Here is a 19,724-nt window from a genome sequence, read left to right on the forward strand (position 1 = left end):
AAAATAACTCGTTTATAGCTCTGAAAATCATCTTCTGAAATACCGATTATTAGTTCTGTTGAATTTGCTGTTTTCTTTTCAAAATAGGTTCTTTTCCTATTTTAGGATTGCACTGAGTAGAACACACAAAAACAGACCATGACAAAACAACACAAAAACAGATGAGCCTTGGAAACTTACCCCTCCTGACAACTTAATCACCCGCACTTTGGTGCCGACATGGGGCCCATCTCCACTACCACTGTTTGCCCGTTGCATGACAGTCCTTTTCACACCAGGTTTCAGTTCCTGAGGCCTTCCTTGTATTGATGCCACCCTAGCAGGCTGTCCTGGGGTGAGCGATGCTGTAGTTGCAGCAGGTTTTGTTTGTAATACTTTCGGCGATGGCTGAAGTGGACTTTGAGGTACTGTTCTAGTCTGTCTCAAAGGCTTCACTGTTTTCACTTGCTGTCCTTGAAAATGCATATTAGCCCCATCCTGCATGAAATCGGTGGGTTTGGGCTGAATATTTGGAACTACCATGTCTTGCTTTTTAACAAGAAGTCTATTTTTCACATTTTGCCTGGCCTGTGCACCAGGATGGAGTATAAATGGGTTTCCATTGGTGGGAAACTCTGATAATTCCTCTTCCTGCTGTGTGAAAGATTGTTGTGTAGGAGGCTGTTGCTGCTGTTGCGCAAGTCTTTCAAGTAACTCTCTCTTTCTAGCACCTGCCTGCTGTTGCCGTCTCAGCTCCTTTTGTTTCAGAATTTCTTCTCTTAGGCGTTTCTGTTCTTCTATCTTCAAACGGTACAATCTGGTTTCTTCATCTTCATCGGGAAACTATAAAAAGGAAAGGAAAGGCATTTACTGAAATAGGGAAATATGTTAGTTTAGTCAAAGCTAACAATAAGTTATTATTTTATAAGATGTCATAATGGCAGAAATCTGAAAAGAGATTTTGAAATTACCCTGACATAGTGCTAAAACTATTAGTGACATATCTTCCAGGAAGATTTGCTATTCACTAGAGACAGGGAGCTCAAATCTGTTTTAGAAACTAGATATGCTACATCCTGTTCCCCCCCACCCCCCAACTATATTGCTAGTTTGGAAATCTTATCAAAATACTAAAAATGAAGTCTTATAAATTGGAACTCTTGTAGAAGTTTCTGAAACCAATTAAACTATTAATATAATAATTAAAGATATCAAAATATGTTTCAAATGGAAAGTAACAATACAGAGGCAATCCACTGTCACACAGGTTTTATCTTTCTCTTTTCTGACAAACTAACAAAAGGTAGGGTGGTAAATGACCTGAAAGGCCCTGATTAGAACTATTGATTTTTCTTACAGAATTTTCAGCCTGATCTCAAACTCATTTGTCACACAATAATTGGTTATAATGAACAGCACAAGTCAATCTCTCTGACCTTGAACTCATGCACTCTCTTCAGAATCAAAATGTTGCCAAATGCAGTGTTGGAATATTAATGGTATATAGAGAATGCCTTTAATATTCCATCCCTAAGCCTTTCTGAAAGTATTATACTCTGTCAAATAACCTTTCTAAAGATTCTGCAACTTTGGCAGAAAGTGTCCTTATAGGAAGCTATAAGAAATAGAGAACAGTTAAGGAAATGCATATGCCCATCTTCATAAGAAAAGATCCACCTTGCTTTTGAGCTGGCTGCTTCAACAGGATGTACATATTATTACAAAATATACCTGATGAAATTAGATTCCATTTTAAATAGCTTTAAGATTATTTTTAAAGCAATCTGCCTATAAAACACGCTATATAATGAATTTATAATTTTAATGAACAGATCATTCTGATTTTAGGCTATAGTTACCAGATATATTTGTCAAATATAATAAGATTAGGTTTTCATCAAATAATAATACATTGCATTTTAGTTGTCTTTCATAAAAGGGTACTAAATATTTCATAAACAACCTGTGTGTCCAGAAAAGAACGGTTACTTACCATACTGGTTCTTTGAGATGTACTGTCCATGCAGATTCAAATATGGGTATGCACATGAGATTGGATTATTGTAGCAAGCAGTGTTCATTAGGGCCGTGCCTGCGTCCTAAATGTCTTTGAGCACCCTGCCCGCACCCCGGTCAAGGGCATAAGAGGCAGAATGGGTCCAAATACCCCACAGTTCCTTCGCCAATACAGAGGAGTAAGACTCTGGAGCAGTGGGGAATCATGGACTCCATGTGGACAACACATTTCAAAAAAACCACTGTTACCAAAAGATAAGTAACTGTTCTTTCTTCTTTGAGTGATTGTCCACATGGATGCCACTCCTGATGACTAACAAGTAGGTGAGAGATTTAAGGTTACTTGAACTGAGTTGATGACCTGATGTAATGATCTTCCTCAGATCAACACATTAATAGGATATGCATAAACCTGTATCCCTTGCCTCCTTAAAAGAGCTGCTACAACTGTCAAGTATTTGGTCAACACCTTGGTACTGTGGGAAGTCCAATGGGCAGGATCCTGTACTGTTAGTGAGATGTTCCTACTAAGAACGTGATGAATTTCCTGTGAGCTGGATGTATGCTCTTGAGATATCAAGGTTCAGAATAGGCCCTCAAGCCCCCTTCTTTGGGACGAGAAAATAACAGGAATGAAGCCCCCTGCCCTGAACTCTAAGGGTACCTTTTCTGCTCCTCAAAGATGCAGGACAGGTCCATCTCTTTCTTCAACAGTATCTCATGAGAGGTGTGAATGGGGAAGATGGGAGAGAAGGTAGGAAGGAACTGGAATTGTACATAATACCCAGTGCTGACAATCTCTCAGCTGTGGTGATCCTACTCCAAGCTTCTTGAAGAAAAGGCAGTTGCCAGCAGGAGGCTGAGGGCAGAGATTCTCCAAAGGTTCTGCCAGACTTTCAACTGTGGCATGAAGCCTCCTGTCAAGAGGAAGATGTCAAGTGCACTGTATCTGAAGAAGTGGTGGGATGTCTACATTGGGCCTCTGCTTCTCTGCTAGTGGCTCCAATGCCCGCATCGGTTATAATCGTATTTAGCAGGAGGACACTATCTGGACAAGGTTTGAACTCTGGCTTGCCTTCTCATTGGGGCTGGAGTGTACCAGCAGAGGAGTCGGCTGTCTTGGAATTTAAGAGGTTGCAGTCCTCAAATGGAAGATCCTCTACCGTAGTTTGGACCTACCTGGGTATTCCTGATCACAGGAGGCTCTTTCCATCACCACAAATGTGATCATGTATGTAGGTACACCAGATACATTCAAAAGCAGCCAGCTGGGAAATGCCAGCTATCAGATTCCCCTCTAGCACAATGGACCTTAATTCTTCCATGGCCCTGCATGCCTTTCTATATGCCTTTCTTTCTATAAACTAAGACAATGTGTCCCAGTGTAGATTGCCAATTACTAGATTCTTCCAGCAAAATGACTCTGTATATCTGGAGACTGGCAGAGGACCAGACTTTTCTGCTGAACAGATCAAATCTCCTGGGTTATGCCTGCACTGCAATTAAAAACCTGTGGCTAGCTCATGCCAGCTGATTTGGGTTTGCAGGGCTCGAGCTAAAGGGCTGTTTAACTGCAGCGTCGAAGTTAGGGCTCAGGCTGGCTCTCAAGCTCTAGGATCCTGTGAGATGGAAGAGACCCACTCTGAGCAGGAAAAGTAGGTGACACCCAATGCTCAGCAGCTCTATGTGGTACCATGATTTCAGTGACTGAAGGCTTAGTTAGAATTTTGAGATTGTACGCTCCAACAAGGAAGACTCTGGCACTGGCTCACAGATGTGTCACTTGGTGATGAATAGGCCACGGCACCAAAAAGGCTAGTAATGTGGGAGCTGCATACCAAGAGTACAAGAATTGGTGCTGAAGGCGGGCAGCAGATTTAGCTAGTACTGCAGGCACTTTTTTCATACCTGGTAATGAAGCTCCAGAGGCACCCATCTTAGGCCATTTGCTGCCCTTTGAATGCAGAGCATGACACAGTGTAATATGTTGATTCTTGCATCTCTGTTCCAAGGGTCCCACGGAGGGAGACCGATGTCTTGTCTCTGGAGCATGGTTCCTTTCTATCCTTTTTTGAAGTCAACAACTGCCGTCTCTTAGACATCTTAGCCATGGAGTTTGGGAAGGAACAACAGCTTGTTGGGGCACTTGTTGAGCAGGAACGGAGAGAGGGGTGAACCTTCACTACATACTCCTTCTCTGAATAGGCTTTCATGGAGTGCTCTAGGATAACTTTAGGAAGGCATCCCTTAGCTTCTGAGTCCACTTGGAAAGAGAGTGGCAGAAGAATCAACAGTTAGGGATATGCCCCCTGTCTAAATAAAGAAGGCACTTAAGAATGCCCAACACAAGAGGGGCATGTCAAACCAGAGATTCAATTTCTGCCATACCACCTCAAGTCACAGTACCGAGGAGGGCACTCAGAGCCTACTGTCTATAAAGAATTAGTAAAAATGATCTTTTTAATACCAATGGGCAAACGAAAAGTAATTAACTACCTAACAACTATACTAACTAGTCATTAACACTAACTGTAACAGCATCGCAGAGAAGCAGGAGAACACTGCACACCAGCAATAAGAAGGAACTGAATGATGGTGGGGCCTGCTCTGCCTTTTATGACCTTGGGTGGGTTGAAGAGGGCACAGGAGCAGCCCCAATGGACACGGATAGCCAGAAAAATCCAATTTCACGTGAATGAACACCATGAGTGAAATCATGTGTACAATCACTCAAGGTACTATTATTCCCTTTATACTGATGGAGGATGAGGCACAGAGAGGTTAGGTAATTTGTCCAAAGAAAAAAGGCAAGTATGTGTCAGAGATGGGAACAGAACCCAGATGAATTGACTTTCATGCCTATGTTTTAAATTCAAATTTACCCCAAATCAAAATGCTGACAGTCTGACACTTGATGAGCTATAACCCAAAGATCTGAAATGAACTTCAGGTTCCTGATGACAGCCTTGATGACAGGCTCTGAGCCTCTGAAGAGGTGGGTGCATCCCACAGGATGCAGGTCCTGAAACACCTTACTTGTACCAAACAACAGAGAATGAAAAAGAATGAGATATGATGTTGCTTTTGAAGAAGTGTACTGTCCTCCTCCAGTCTTTTTCTCTCTTTAACAGGAAATTAACAGGATGAACTGGGAAAAAGAAATGATGACAAAAGTCCTCTAATCAAATAACCTTCAAACAAAATAGGAGGAAAACACTCCTAAATCTGGAAACCAAAGCCTATACAAATCGGAAAGAGACCAAAAATGACCACATAGAACAGGAAGTTATCAGCTTGTTTTCCCACCTTATGGGAAAGGTTTATGGAGAGAAGTTAATGCTTTATTTTCACAGAGGCAAAGAAAACTTTTCTTTGGGCACTTCACAAATTAATGAGGCTCCTTTATTTCATATATTGCCAGCCTTGCAAAACTGATGTGAAAATGTACCAGCCCATCCACAAAATTCATTTCTCTGCTCTTTATAGTGATGACTGATTATAATAGAATCATAGAATACAAGGGTTGGAAGGGACCTCAGGAGGTCATCTAGTCCAACCCCCTGCTCAAAGCAGGACCAATCCCCATTTTTTGCCCCAGATCCCTAAATGGCCCCCTCAAGGATTGAACTCACAACCCTGGGTTTAGCAGGCCAGTGCTCAAACCACTGAGCTATCCCTCCCCCCCCCCATCACAAGATCAAATAGAGTTTAGAGTTCTTTAGAAGTAATTACTTGGCGCAGAAGACTGAAATTTTGCAAGATGCTTATATATACAGTTGGCAGTAATATCCCGATTATAAGTTTTAGAATAATATGATACATTTAAAATGCAGCTTTGATGGCTTCACCTACCCTCTGATTATTAATTCATCTCCCCAGGTCTGAGTTCTAACATTCCAATTGTCCTAAATAGCTTAAAACAAACATTTTTCAAAATTTTTCAATTTCTGTTTATTTTCTGATACTTTTAGATTCTTCTATGAGGAACTGATAAAGGGGAAGGAGGGAAAAAATCCTTTAGCATCTGCTGAAACTAAAGAGCAAAGTTAAACAAGTGACCTCTTGAAAAACTGAACCAAGGGGTTTTATTCCTGATGATGAATGAGTGCACAGGAAGTTAAATACTGATAACTGCATGTTTCCTTCATGTTTCATTTGTGGAAATGAGAGATGGTCATAACTAATTCAAGAAAAAGAGGAGGAGCTAATCACCAGCAACTTAAAAGAAGAAGTTCTTGAAAGAAACCTGGTGTTTGAGACAGAGGGGTTCATAGCTAACTTAACATGAAGGATTCTGCTTGGGATTACTTGACATTTGAAAATTGCAATAGTCATTTAACCATCATGTAGATACAGGTTTCAGAGTAACAGCTGTGTTAGTCTGTATTCGCAAAAAGAAAAGGAGTACTTGTGGCACCTTAGAGACTAACCAATTTATTTGAGCATAAGCTTTCGTGAGCTACAGCTCACTTCATCGGATGCATACTGTGGAAACTGCAGAAGACATATACACAGAGACCATGAAACAATACCTCCTCCCACCCCACTCTCCTGGTGGTAATAGCTTATCTAAAGTGATCACTCTCCTTACAATGTGTATGATAATCAAGTTGGGCCATTTCCAGCACAAATCCAGGTTTTCTCACCCTCCGTCCCCCCCACACAAACTCACTCTCCTGCTGGTAATAGCCCATCCAAAGTGATCACTCTCCTTACAATGTGTATGAAAATCAAGGTGGGCCATTTTCAGCACAAATCCAGGTTCCCCCCCCCCCCCAAAAAAAACCACACAAACACAAACTCACTCTCCTGCTGGTAATAGCTTATCCAAAGTGACCACTCTCCCTACAATGTGCATGATAATCAAGGTGGGCCATTTCCAGCATAAATCCATGTTTAACCAGAATGTCGGGGGGTGAGGGGGGTTAGGAAAAAACAAGGGGAAATAGGCTACCTTGCATAATGACTTAGCCACTCCCAGTCTCTATTTAAGCCTAAATTAATAGTATCCAATTTGCAAATGAATTCCAATTCAGCAGTTTCTCGCTGGAGTCTGGATTTGTAGATACATGTAGATACAGCGTCTCATAGTGTTCAACATTAAGGGCCCAATCCTGCAAACTGCTCCACACAAAAGAGGACTCCCCGTGGCCATGGGGAGTCCCACAGGTTTCCATGGGGTTCCATACAGGGGTAAGGATCCACACACAGCAGCATTCAGGATCAAGACCTGAGTGAGGTTCAGAGTACAGCTATACCTCACACTCTGGGGGGTCCTGGCAAATTAAATAGCAACTTTTTTCAAAATGGAGAATAATAAAAACAAAATATTTTATATTTCCTCCAGATGAGATGTAGGGCAAGTATCCGCTCCATCAGCAGAAGAGGTGCCTGAGGGGATGGCTCAGTTGCAGCTTATCATGAGGACTCCAGGACCTGGAGGAGATTGGCTGGGCTGGGGAAGCTGTGTTTCGAAGTCATTTGGGTCTAATTTCAGAGACCAGAAAGTGGAAAAGAAGAGGAAGGAAGGGATCTGGTGGCTGTCTTATTCACAAGAATGGGGAGGAAGTGCTGAGCAGTAGGGAACCAGTTTGGAAGAGGATGTATTAGATTGGGATAGGTATTGCTGAGAGAGTGGTATCTGATGCTATGGGAAATTGTAATAGCCAAAAAAGAACTAGACAAGTTCACAGAGGACAGGTCCATCAAGGGCTATTAGCTAAGATGGCCAGGGATGCAACCCCATGCTCTGGGTGACCCTAAACCTCTAAATGCCAGAAGCCAGGAGGGGAAGACAGGAATGGAGCTCGCCAATAATGCTCTGTTCTGTTCACTCCCCTTAAGCTCTGGTACTGGCCACTGTCAGAGACAGGATACTGGGCTGGATGGACTACTGGTCTGACCTAGTATAGCAGTTCTTATGAGAAAGCCCATACTAAGCAGCAGGGAGCTGGTTGGACCCAGAAGCCTCTTAGTCGGATATGGGAAGCTGCAGGACCTGAGGCAAGGGAAGAGAAGCCCTGCTGCTGCTAGCCCTACTCCAGCCTCCTTTAGTTCCACGTCACTTGCTGTGGTTCTAAGACACTTAACTCCACCAACGGATTTCAGGTCAGCAATGTCCTGCCCATACCACCTCTGAAGCAACTCTAAGTCCAATTCATTCCTGCTCAGTGTCCTCCCCACTCTTCTCTTCCTTTCCTATTAAGTAGCTGTTCCTACTTTAACAACATATACCAAAGCAGGGTGCCCCTAATCAAGTAGGTTACCTGTCCCCAACTTTTGTACGAGTAGCTCCCTTACCTTCCAAAATTGACTCACCCATCCCTTCCAACCTTCAAGACCTGGACCCCTCTCCTGGGAGGAGCTTGCAGCTCAGCCCCTTCTCCCCCTCTGAAAACACTATGAGGAGAGTCTGCAATCTGGAAGTGGGACGCCTAGTGGTAACGAAGTGTAGCACAGGGGTGCCTATAGGTGAGTTTATACTCCACAAATCAGACTAGCAAATGTATAAAGTTGTTATTTAAAAAAGATAACTAGATTATCCAATGCTTTAACTGTTACTACCAGGCAGCGCCATACTGGTATGTTTTGCAGGTATTCCTCATCTGTACCTATAAGGCAACTGGTTACATTAAGAAATAGAAATGCATATACTACAAACAGCCATTTAACATTAATGGAAAATCTCCCTTACCTCTGGTTCAGATTTTACTTCTGCTTTAGTTTGGACCACTGGCACGACTGCTCTAGCTTTCGTTTCAGTCCTTCCATGGGGGTTCCCAACACCAACTACAGCCCTTGTCGCAGGTGCTGTGCTGGTAATGGGTTTCACCTGTGCAGCAGGTGCAGCGGTTCGCCGGTTGTTACTAATCTCAATAGCATGCGAAGGTGCTATTGGTAATTCGCGCAAGTTGCTATTCCTTGAAGCAGTTGACTGTAGCTGCTGATTCGGACGCTTGACAATGTTCTGTGTTGGTGTACTCTGACAGAGGCAAAAAGACAACATAGCTCAGTGGTTTGAGCATTGGCCTGCTAAACCCAGGGTTGTGAGTTCAATCCTTGAGGGGGCCATTTCGGGATCTGGGCCAAAATTGGGGATTGGTCCTGCTTTGAGCAGGGGGTTGGACTAGATGACCTCCTGAGGTCCCTTCCAACCCTGATATTCTATGATTCTATGATTCTATATAATATGGAGGTCTTGGTAGCCATTTCAGAGTTCAGGTTATGTTTAGATTTCCACTTCAAGCAGGACTAACATTTAGTCTCAAAAATTGGCACTGACTCTTCAGAGGACAATTGCATTTTCAATATAGCTTTTTAGTAGATGGCTACTAACTTTTGAGGAGTAAGTGTTTAAAAGTGCCCTCCTTCTGAAATGTTCTCAGTTCTATCACATATCTTTAGGTTTCTTTAAACAGCAAAACTTAAGACTTCTCTCGCATATACACCACTTCTAAAATAACCCTCCCCACTATTCCACCCTTGATCTCTAGCTTCTTAGCATGAGAGGGCAGTGTGTCTGTCTACCTCTTTCTTTCACACAGTGAGTGCAAAGAGGAGGGGAAGAGGGAAAGACAATAAGTCAAGGGGGAGACAGAGGTGGAGGGGAAGTGGTTATAAATATAGGATATTGAAAAATGAGGAAGGACAGAGGAGAGAATGAGTGAATGAAGGGGACAGAGTAAGAGGAGAAGGAATAGGAGTGAAAGACTATGCTCAAAGGTTTTAAACTTGAGCTCAGATACACAATCTTTACACACACACACAAAAACGAGGAAACACTGATGTATGCCAGTATTTACTGATACTTACATGTCTTGGATTCATTGGACCCTGCCGCTGTTGGCACTGCATTCTATTGTTATTTGACTGTTGCTGTGAAGTCTGCAAATGAGGTCTGAACTGTGGCTGGGTAATGGGAATCAAAGGCTGTGGTGGACCGGCAAGATGATGGTGATGTTGATGCTGATGATGCTGCTGCTGTTGGTGCTGGTGCTGCTGCTGCTGGAGCTGCTGCTGGTGATGCTGGTGGTGTTGTTGCTGCTGGTGAGGCTGAGGTGGTAGAGGAGGGTGCAAGGGACCCTTTACATTTGAAAAAGAAAAAAGACATTCTACACATTTGGTTTTCAATCCAAAGGAAAATAAGCTCCTTACGCCATCAGATTTGTTCTCGTACGGCAACGTTATTTTGGCTGGTACGTAAGGAGCTCTAGGCTTTCCTGGGGCGACAGTATTTGTGGATTGTTGATTGCTGTGCAGGGTAATGAGATCACTTGATCACTGAACATTTGTACTTAGATTTTGGCTCAAATTCTTAACGTGAAAAAAAATCTAAAATAACGTTACTAATGAGACTACAATAAATAAATCTAATTGTCCTACTTGCTTCTAAGAATTACTACAGTACAATATTTACTCTTAAGAAGAAATTCAGTGTATACATCGTGAATCTATAACAAAGACTCCCTAAAGGGAGTCAAGGGCCTCTGCATAGTATTTTTCATCATTATACCAACCATTTGTCTACTTCAACAAATGGTTTAAAAGAAAAACTAATTTTTAAGAAGCCATGCTGATTTCTGTCACTGCTAGTCCCCTAAAACACACAACTCATTTTTATCAGCAGAGGGCACCCAAGACCTGTGACAAGAGGTGAAATAACCCAGCAATGTCTATATTTTGTATACATACACATCTCTCTGTAAACTGACGTTTTTGAACAATACGATACTTTCATATTTCTGCTGGAGTAAATTAATGTAAGGAACTGTTGAACAAAATATGTCATTAAGAACTTTTCTAATCTCATTAGCTGTAAGCAGTTGAGCAGAAATCACAGCCACTTTAATAATTTCACTATATTGGTGTATGTTTCACAACTAAGTTGTTGATATGGCGATGAAAATCCACTTCACTGTCTAACACTGCAACATGGTAACAGGCACTACACTTAAATCTACTTCATATTTGTAACATCAAACAAGACGTAGCCATTTTGGTTAGATCGTTGCCATCAGCTGAACGCAATGATCCCAATATAGCTTTCTAAATGCAAAAGTTCTAAATAGTGCTTATCAGCCCCCTTTTACCATTGATTCATACCTGCATATTGGGCTGTGTATGTGTTCCTAGAAATGGCTGTCCTGGGCTTTGTAAGAACTGTTGTCTGGGCTGCATGAAAGGCCGTGGATTTGCTGAACCTGGTTGGCTGAAATGAAGAATTCCAGCAGGATTCTGAGGCTGAATGTTTGGCCTTACTGGTCTGTCTCTGGGAAATACTGGTTGCTGCCCTGGTTGATTATATCCTGGTCCAGGTTGATTGAAAGGCAGAGGATTCTGGGTAGGGACAGGATGGGTATTATTAAGGAGTGGGGGGTGGGGTGGAGGTGGGGGACTCCGTTGCTCGAACAAATGATGACTTGGGAATCTTGGATCTGTTGAAATCAAAACATTTAATTAAGTGACAACCTCCTCATGAATACAAATGTTTGTTTTAAATACAGTCTTGCCACATTTTCAGTTTCAGGAGAGTAACTTGATAATTTGAGGGAGGGATAACTACAAAATATTTTAGTTGGAAGAGCAGCTCCGCAAGGTTATATGAGAGATACTCCTCCTGCTTGTGCCAAGAACCACCTTAGCATGGAAGGTGCAGACCCTTGGGAGAAAGAGGACAATTTGATAACTGGCTGGCATTAATAGTTATTTTTATTATTTCTACTGCCGAAGCACCTAACAACTCCAAGCAAGAATTAGGACCAGAGAAATGCAAGCCCTGACAATCTAAACAAAACTAATACCCTTTCAATCCACGCAAAGAACTAGTCAAGCCACTTTATTCAATTTTTATATTTTACTTAACACCATGTTTGTTGTGTTGTAACTTTAACATTAATTGAAAGATTGGACAAAATTCATAGAAAGTTAAATTTGTAGGGCACCAATATTCCAGATAGATACAACTGTTAATGGGGGAATGACCACAGATGAATGGAGGAATGGTACTGATATTTAATATCTGAATTGTAACAAACTGAAGACTATGTATTTTGGCTGCTTTTTGAGAGATGACAAAATACAGGATCACACTAAATCATAATGGTCCCTTCTGACATTCAGATCTATGAATGAATCTATCCACACATATGAAAAGGGAGAATATTCAAATGGTATATTTGTGATGAAAAAGGTCACCCTGTATACGAATGTAAAATTAAAATGATCTACCTCCCATGAAGAAAGGATCTCTTTCCTGGGGAGGGGGAGGAGGTGGAGGAGGTGGAGGCATAGGTGGTGGAGGTGGGCCTCTCCACTGGTCCTGGAGAGGGATTCTTGGGGCTTGGGTGAAGTTGGTAGGAACAGGTCCAGGAGCATGCTGCTGAAAATCTGGAGGGCCCTGTTTAATAAGACAAAAATCAGCCAAACTAAGTCCATCTTTGAGAAATTCATCCATAGGCTATTAAAAATACTCTTAAAAAAATCAGTTGATTTATCAATTATCTCCTGTAATATGTACAAGGTTGGCAGCCCTACTGAGTCATTCTTGCACAATGGATCAGACACTGAAGCTGAGAACAGGATTTTGAAATCATTTCACAGCGTTTTAATAGTCATTGTAGCACCACAGGAATGCCATTTCTTTTCAAGCTTATTGAAATCCACGCAATTATTGACCTTCTTTCCCATTAATCCAAAAGTCTGAATGTCTACTTTAGAAAACGTTCCTGACATTTATCTTCTTAAACCATGCTATTCTTTGCCATCTATTTAGTACAACCTAAAGCTACAGAAATGAAGCAGCTTTACTTCAAAAGGAAAAAAAAAATCAATTTGCGGCATCTAGAAAATTAGTGCAATCATCTTACAATAAATAACAGGAATTAACATTTCTACCAATTCACATAAAACTTAAATAATTAAGCATCTGAAGCATTTCAAAAGGCATATGAAAAATTTACACCAAATGTGTCTTTTCTTGATTTTTTTAAAAAAAGTTTTAAATAAGCCTTTAAACATTGGCTTAATGTACTGTTATTTCACAATCAGGAGCACGCAGAATAATTCAGATTTAATTCAGTAATTCATACTACCACTATCAATTTTTGCTTTTATATGGAAAGGTTTGACAATTTAAAAAATTGATACCATTCACTAAAAATGTGAGGCAGTCTCCCATCTATCAGTACATTCACAAGGAACCAGATACCATATTCATGATAAGCATGCACCATCCTATTACGCATGAAAAAGCCAGAAAGGTAATCAATGTCGTCTCAGTACATCCCTGTTTTCAAACAAACATGCATTTAGAAATTAGTGATGTGTATTACATGTGCACCTGGTATTCACCAACAATTAGAACCACATTAACCAAAAACAAGTCCTTCAAAGTAAACAGATTCACGAAGAGACACTCCCTTTTAAAGTTAAGTAAGAGAATGTTAAAAGTCTGAAAGAACACAACACAGATCTTAAAACGGCGCTTGGAAGTTTAACTCAAATCTGCCGTCCTTCCAGAGGAGAAGTGCCACAGCCTCCACCCTACCACTCACCCTAATGTGCACACAGGCATGGGAAAAGGTAGGTGTCACAGGGCTAACCATAATTCAAGAATATCACTTCAGCGAGTTGGGCAATTTTTACCATGCTAGTCATCAATTTTAAGAACAGTTGAGTCTCCATGCCCATAAAACTTCTGGCCGCTCTGCTGAGAGCGCGAAGATTGAGGTTTTTGAGCAAGTAACACCTTTCCACTAAAAGCAGGGCTCAATCACTCATTTGACATCGCTAAACAGCTGTTAGACATAACGACTTTTGGTCACTCCTACCCTGGACTAGACTGGACCGAGCAAACCTACAGATTAAAGGTTCTATATCCCATTATCAGTCTCCTGAACCATCCAGTCTCCAGTGGCTACTTCATTTAGAGGAGAGGCATTATTTTAAGCATGACAGTCTTCTTGATGCATGTAAAATTTAGAGGGAGAGCTGGTAGTGGCTTTTCTATTTAGACTGCCTAACATCTTCCATTATAAAATATTCTTGGGACCTTTTTTTAAAAGCATCTTAACACCTCCATTGTAAACAGCCAGCCTTTGAAATTCAGTAAGGAAAAAGCCTCAGGCTAGAGAAGTGACTTTTCTTGTCCCAGGAAATTCCGTTCAGGTTTAGCTGAATGTTACTATTAAATATTGCCCTTCTCTCATGTTGTGCAGGAAAATTCTGGCAGCCTGCCAATATGACAACTGAATACAAACATTCTGAAGAGCTAGGCCTGCCCCACCACCTAAACAATAGCACCATCACCACACACTGTTCTGGGAACACCCAGGAGCTGCCAAAGCACCTGTAGTAGAGTGGGGGAGGAAGAGAGCACGCCAAACCAGGCTACCCCATCTGATCAAACCCCTTTTCTAGACCTGGCACATGGTACCAGTTAGAATCATAGAATATTAGGGTTGAAAGGGACCTCAGGAGGTCATCTAGTCCAACCCCCTGCTCAAAAGCAGGACCAATCCCCAACTAAATCATCCCAGCCAAGGGTTTGTCAAACCTGACCTTGAAAACCTCTAAGGAAGGAGATTCTACCTCCTCCCTAGGTAACGCATTCCAGTGCTTCACCACCCTTCTAGTGAAAAAGTTTTTCCTAATATCCAACATAAACCTCCCCCAATGCAACTTGAAACCATTACTCCTTGTTTTGTCATCTGCTACCACTGAGAACAGTCTAGATCCATCCTCTTTGGAACCCACTTTCGGGTAGTTGAAAGCAGCTATCAAATCCCCCTCATTCTTCTCTTCTGCAGACTAAACAATCCCAGTTCCCTCAGCATCTCCTCATAAGTCATGTGCTCCAGCCCCCTAATCATTTTTGTTGCCCTCTGCTGGACTCTTCCCAATTTTTCCACATCCTTCTTGTAGTGTGGGGCCCAAAATTGGACACAGTACTCCAGATGAGGCCTCACCAATGCCGAATAGAGGGGAATGATCACATCCCTTGATCTGCTGCCAATGCTCCTACTTATACAGCCCAAAATGCAGTTAGCCTTCAGTTTCTCATCTCCTCCTCTTCTGGGGGCTCCACATGGGACAGGAGCCCCACACTTCCTGGAAAGAAGATGGGAACACAGACCCAGGCAGGGCTCCCCCGACCACCTACTTTACCCAGCACATGGTGCCAGTAGCCCACAAAAAACACTTCTGCTGCTGCCAGCCAACATAATTAATGCCTGTCGCTAAACTGGTAGCAGTGTGTGTTGCAGAGCCAAAGATTCAGGGTTCGAACCCTCATGATAATGCATGATGGGGAGATTATTACAGCTGCACATAAGAGAAATTGTTTTACCTTTTTAAAAACCTAGCAAATTGCATATAAAAAACCATCACTGTTAAAAGAAAGTTATTTAGGTTGCAAAGTCAAGTACTTCAAAGGTAGAAAATTCCAGATTTACAGTTGTCAAGGCAACCTTAATTCTACCCACATGTATGCATGAACTATGCTTGTCTTTAAGAACATAACATACTATTTATTCCACAGGACCCAAGCCTCATTCAGTGCACAGGATTCACTATTTTGTCTTCTCATTGTTCAATGTGTAGCCCAAGTCTGTATTTATTGCACACTCTTCAAGCTCTGTTCTGAAGGCAGAATTATTAATTTCCTCATGGCATTTTCTAGCATATCAGAGCGTCACAAATATTAATTTATTTTCACAATTCCCCTATAAGGAGAGGGAGCATTATGATCCCCATTTTACAGATGGAGAACTGATGCACAAAAAGACTAAGATGAAAAGTATCCACCTAATTTTGGGTGCCTAATTCTGAACACCGAGGCCCTGATTTTTCAGAGCATTCAACCTCATATTGCTACTTAATATGTTCAAAGTACTGCTTCCATAGACTTCAGTTGCAACTGAGCGCGCTCAGCATTTCTGCAAATCAGTCCCCAGGTCTCAACCCAGGTACCAGAAAATAAACAACACAATTAGTGATACCACCCACCCCCACTGCCAAAAAAAGCTTAACAGATTTGTTCAGCACCACACAGGAGCTCTGTCGTAGAAGCAGGGATAGCATCCAACTCCCCAATGCATCAGTCAACTACCTTTGTTATGAGACTGTCCTTTTTCTTACTGCAATGCCCTGTCTCATTCACCACACACCTTGCCACTTCTACAATAAATGAAGCAGGCATAGAATCACAGGACTGGAAGGGACCTTGAGAGGTCAATTAGTCCAGTCCCCTGCACTCATGGCAGGACAATGTATTATCTAGATCATCCCTGACAGGTGTTCACCTAACCTGCTCTTAAAAATCTCCAATGATGGAGATTCCACAACCTCCCGAGGCAATTTATTCCAGTGCTTAACCACCCTAACAGAAAGTTTTTCCAGATGTCCAACCTAAATCGCCCTTGCTACAATTTAAGCCCATTACTTCTTGTCCTATTCTCAGAGGTTAAAGAGAACAATTTTTCTCCCTCCTCCCGGTAACAACCTTTTATGTACTTGAAAACTGTTATATCCCCTCTCAGTCTTCTCTTTTTCCATACTGAACAAACCCAGTTTTTTTCATCTTCCCTCATAGGTCATGTTTTCTGGACCTTTAAGCATTTTTGTTGCTCTTCTCTGGACTTTCTCCAATTTGTCCACATCTTTCCTGAAATGTGGCGCCCAGAACTGGACACAATACTCCAGTTGCGGCCTAATCAGCGCACAGTATGAGTGAAAGAATTACTTCTCATATCTTGCTTACAACACTCCTGCTAATACATACCAGAATGTTTGATTTTTTTGCAACCGTGTTACACTGTTGACTCATATTTAGCTTGTAATTCACTATGACCTCCAGATCCCTTTCTGCAGTACTCCTTCCTAGACAGTCTTTCCCATTTTGTATGTTTGCAATTGATTAGTCCTTCCTAAGTGGAGTACTTTGCACTTGTCCTTATTGAATTTCATCCTATGTACTTCAGACCATTCTCCAGTTTGTCCAAATCATTTTGAATTTTAATCGTATCCTCCAAAGCACTTGCAACCCCTCCCTGCTTTGTAGCGTCTGCAAACTTTATAAGTGTACTCTCTATGATATTATCTAAATCATTGATGTAGAATATACATCAGTAAACTAACACTTGATACTGTCTATTCAGCTATTAAGATGTATTATTTAAGCATTAGTCCTTGCTAATCCATCCCAGCTGACAACTGGAAATATCTAACTGCAGTCCAGTCCAGTCAAGTATAACAACAGAGAGGCAATGGATGTGGTTTAATTAGGCTGCAACATTACTCACTTAAACTATTTGGGAGTACCTAGCAATAAATTGCACAATGAAGGTTATCTTCATTTCCTTCATCATTTCCTCATAACCCCCAACATGGCCCCTGCCATCCCATTGCCAAGAACTGTCACCCTCCCGTCTTAAGACGACTAAGGGGGCTATAAAACAAAGCAGTTTGGCTTCCCACTGTATCACATGTAGGAGCCCCAAACCCTCCTTCCTCAGTTCCCATAGGGATGCTTTCCCTTTAAATCGTTTTCCAATCCATTTGATCCGATAACCATATCCCTTCCATAATAAGTACCTGCATTGGACATCTGCCGCAAGTTTTACATACTAAGTTGCAACGTTATAATTTTACTCCCCTGCTCTACCCCACGGGGTCCCACACCCATTGAGGGAAAGATGAAAAAATCCACCTCACCTCGGCCAATCTGGTGGTAAGGGAAAAATTCCTTCCTAGTCCCCAAGGAAAAAGAGTCAACTAGCATAATGCTCAGAACAGATCATGAAGGAGCCCTGTCCTCTTTCAGTTATCGTGGCTGGAAGGCTGGATGCTGCCAGCTCAGTCCAGGTAAAAGAGGGTTCCTCCGGGACTGCACAGGATATCTCCTTTCTGAGCAGCTGGAAGGGAAATGCTCTCTCCTCCCAGATACCTAGTCTAGCCACTTCCCACTCCTACAGGGGGTAAACTTTCCCTTCCTCCCCAACTGGACAAAGACCCACTACAAACAGCTGCAGTGAGTACAGTTTGCCGCTTACACGTTTTTAAGGTTTTTACAGGTTATTTTGAGTAGCCAGTGAAAAACTACATGAACTACCACTTACTGTTAGGCTGATAATATGAAGGACGAGACATGCAAAGTCAATTATAAATAGATTTGTTATTCAAAGAAAAGAAATGTGAAGGATGAACATTTTTCAAGGATAGTAACATTTGGACAAACTATGGGCATGATTCTGCTCTCCCAGATGTCAATGGAAGCAGGATTGGGCCCCTATGATTTTTAAGCAGGGTTTGATTTGACTTTTACTAAAAACTGGAGGAAGAATTTATTACTGTGCCTAAATTAAATAGTAATCATGTGTAATTTTATAGATTTGTACAGATTCAGCAGTTTCAATACAATTCTTTAAATATGTGATGTACAACTTTCCAAGTTTTTAATTTTACAAAATTTTATCCAGTGCAATCATTTATTTTCTGTTTCAGAGTAACAGCTGTATTAGTCTGTATTCGCAAAAAGAAAAGGAGTACTTGTGGCACCTTAGAGACTAACCAATTTATTAGAGCATAAGCTTTCCTGAGCTACAGCTCACTTCATCAGATGCATATCGTGGAAACTGCAGCAGATTTTATATATACACAGAGAATATGAAACAATACCTCCTCCCACCCCACTGTCCTGCTGGTAATAGCTTATCTAAAGTGATCATCAGGTGGGCCATTTCCAGCTGGAAATATTGGTCCCACCTGATGATCACTTTAGATAAGCTATTACCAGCAGGACAGTGGGGTGGGAGGAGGTATTGTTTCATATTCTCTGTGTATATATAAAATCTGCTGCAGTTTCCACGATATGCATCTGATGAAGTGAGCTGTAGCTCAGGAAAGCTTATGCTCTAATAAATTGGTTAGTCTCTAAGGTGCCACAAGTACTCCTTTTCATTTATTTTCTGACTTCCATTAATTTAAATTCTCAGACAATGTGCATACATGTAGGTTGAATTTTTTTCTGTTTTTTGTCTGTTTTTGCACTGCGTTTGAGGCACTGATGAGTTGAGTCAAATCAGTTGAGATACGGATTTATTTACCTGTGAGATTATTATATTTTTCATTCACATAAACATCATAAACTGCAAAGCACCAAAATCACAACTGCACCTTTGAATGAAACTTCATTGCAGTTGTTTTAATGGAGAATTAAGGTACAGTAATATTACACTTACTATTTTACTGATAGATGCACATTACATACATTTCTGAAAGATAAAGGTCAAACCTGCACTTAAATATATCTAGAAAAACTGCAGTTAATCTTAAATTTACTAGAATGCCAGTGCTGAATTATTACTTTAATGACTCATCACAATACTAACCTCTAAAGTCATCAAGTTAACTCTTTTATACCTCCAACTGCCATTGATATTTTGCAAACAAAAATAAAAGCAGAACATGCACCAGTTATTTAACTTTAAAAATTAACAGAGCAGGTGCAGCAGCCAGTTTTCATAATGGCATATTTTTGATAAAATCAGCATACTGTAACACAGATGCATAATAAATCTTGATATGCACAGTAGTTATTTCCATTTTTCATGGTTTTATATCTGTCCAGTTTCAAATTACAGCAAAATAGTGAGTATAGATGTTAACTCAGATGTCTTTTCGCAAAAACCAAAATCTATTTTAACCCATTACTTTGCTTGAGTAATCAGTAC

General features: G+C 41.2%; 1 protein-coding gene across 6 annotated transcripts in view; it reads right to left on the reverse strand.

Moving 5' to 3' along the window:
* The window catches only part of RBM33 (RNA binding motif protein 33), a 146,279-nt gene that overhangs the window by 51,556 nt on the left and 74,999 nt on the right, over positions 1–19,724 (reverse strand). For all 6 annotated transcript variants that reach the window (XR_012157626.1, XM_073334566.2, XM_073334565.1 and 3 more), the window contains 5 exons: positions 12,223–12,391; positions 11,098–11,429; positions 9,808–10,077; positions 8,690–8,977; positions 181–822 (listed from right to left, as the gene is read on the reverse strand). Coding sequence is in view for 5 of the 6 variants with exons in the window: in XM_073334566.2 (XP_073190667.1) it covers positions 181–822; positions 8,690–8,977; positions 9,808–10,077; positions 11,098–11,429; positions 12,223–12,391 (1,701 nt within the window). In the remaining variant the exon portion in view is untranslated. The remainder of the gene's footprint in view (positions 1–180; positions 823–8,689; positions 8,978–9,807; positions 10,078–11,097; positions 11,430–12,222; positions 12,392–19,724) is intronic.

The sequence above is a fragment of the Lepidochelys kempii genome, chromosome 2 (genome assembly GCF_965140285.1).
Source record: "Lepidochelys kempii isolate rLepKem1 chromosome 2, rLepKem1.hap1, whole genome shotgun sequence".
Taxonomy (NCBI): Eukaryota; Metazoa; Chordata; order Testudines; family Cheloniidae; genus Lepidochelys; species Lepidochelys kempii.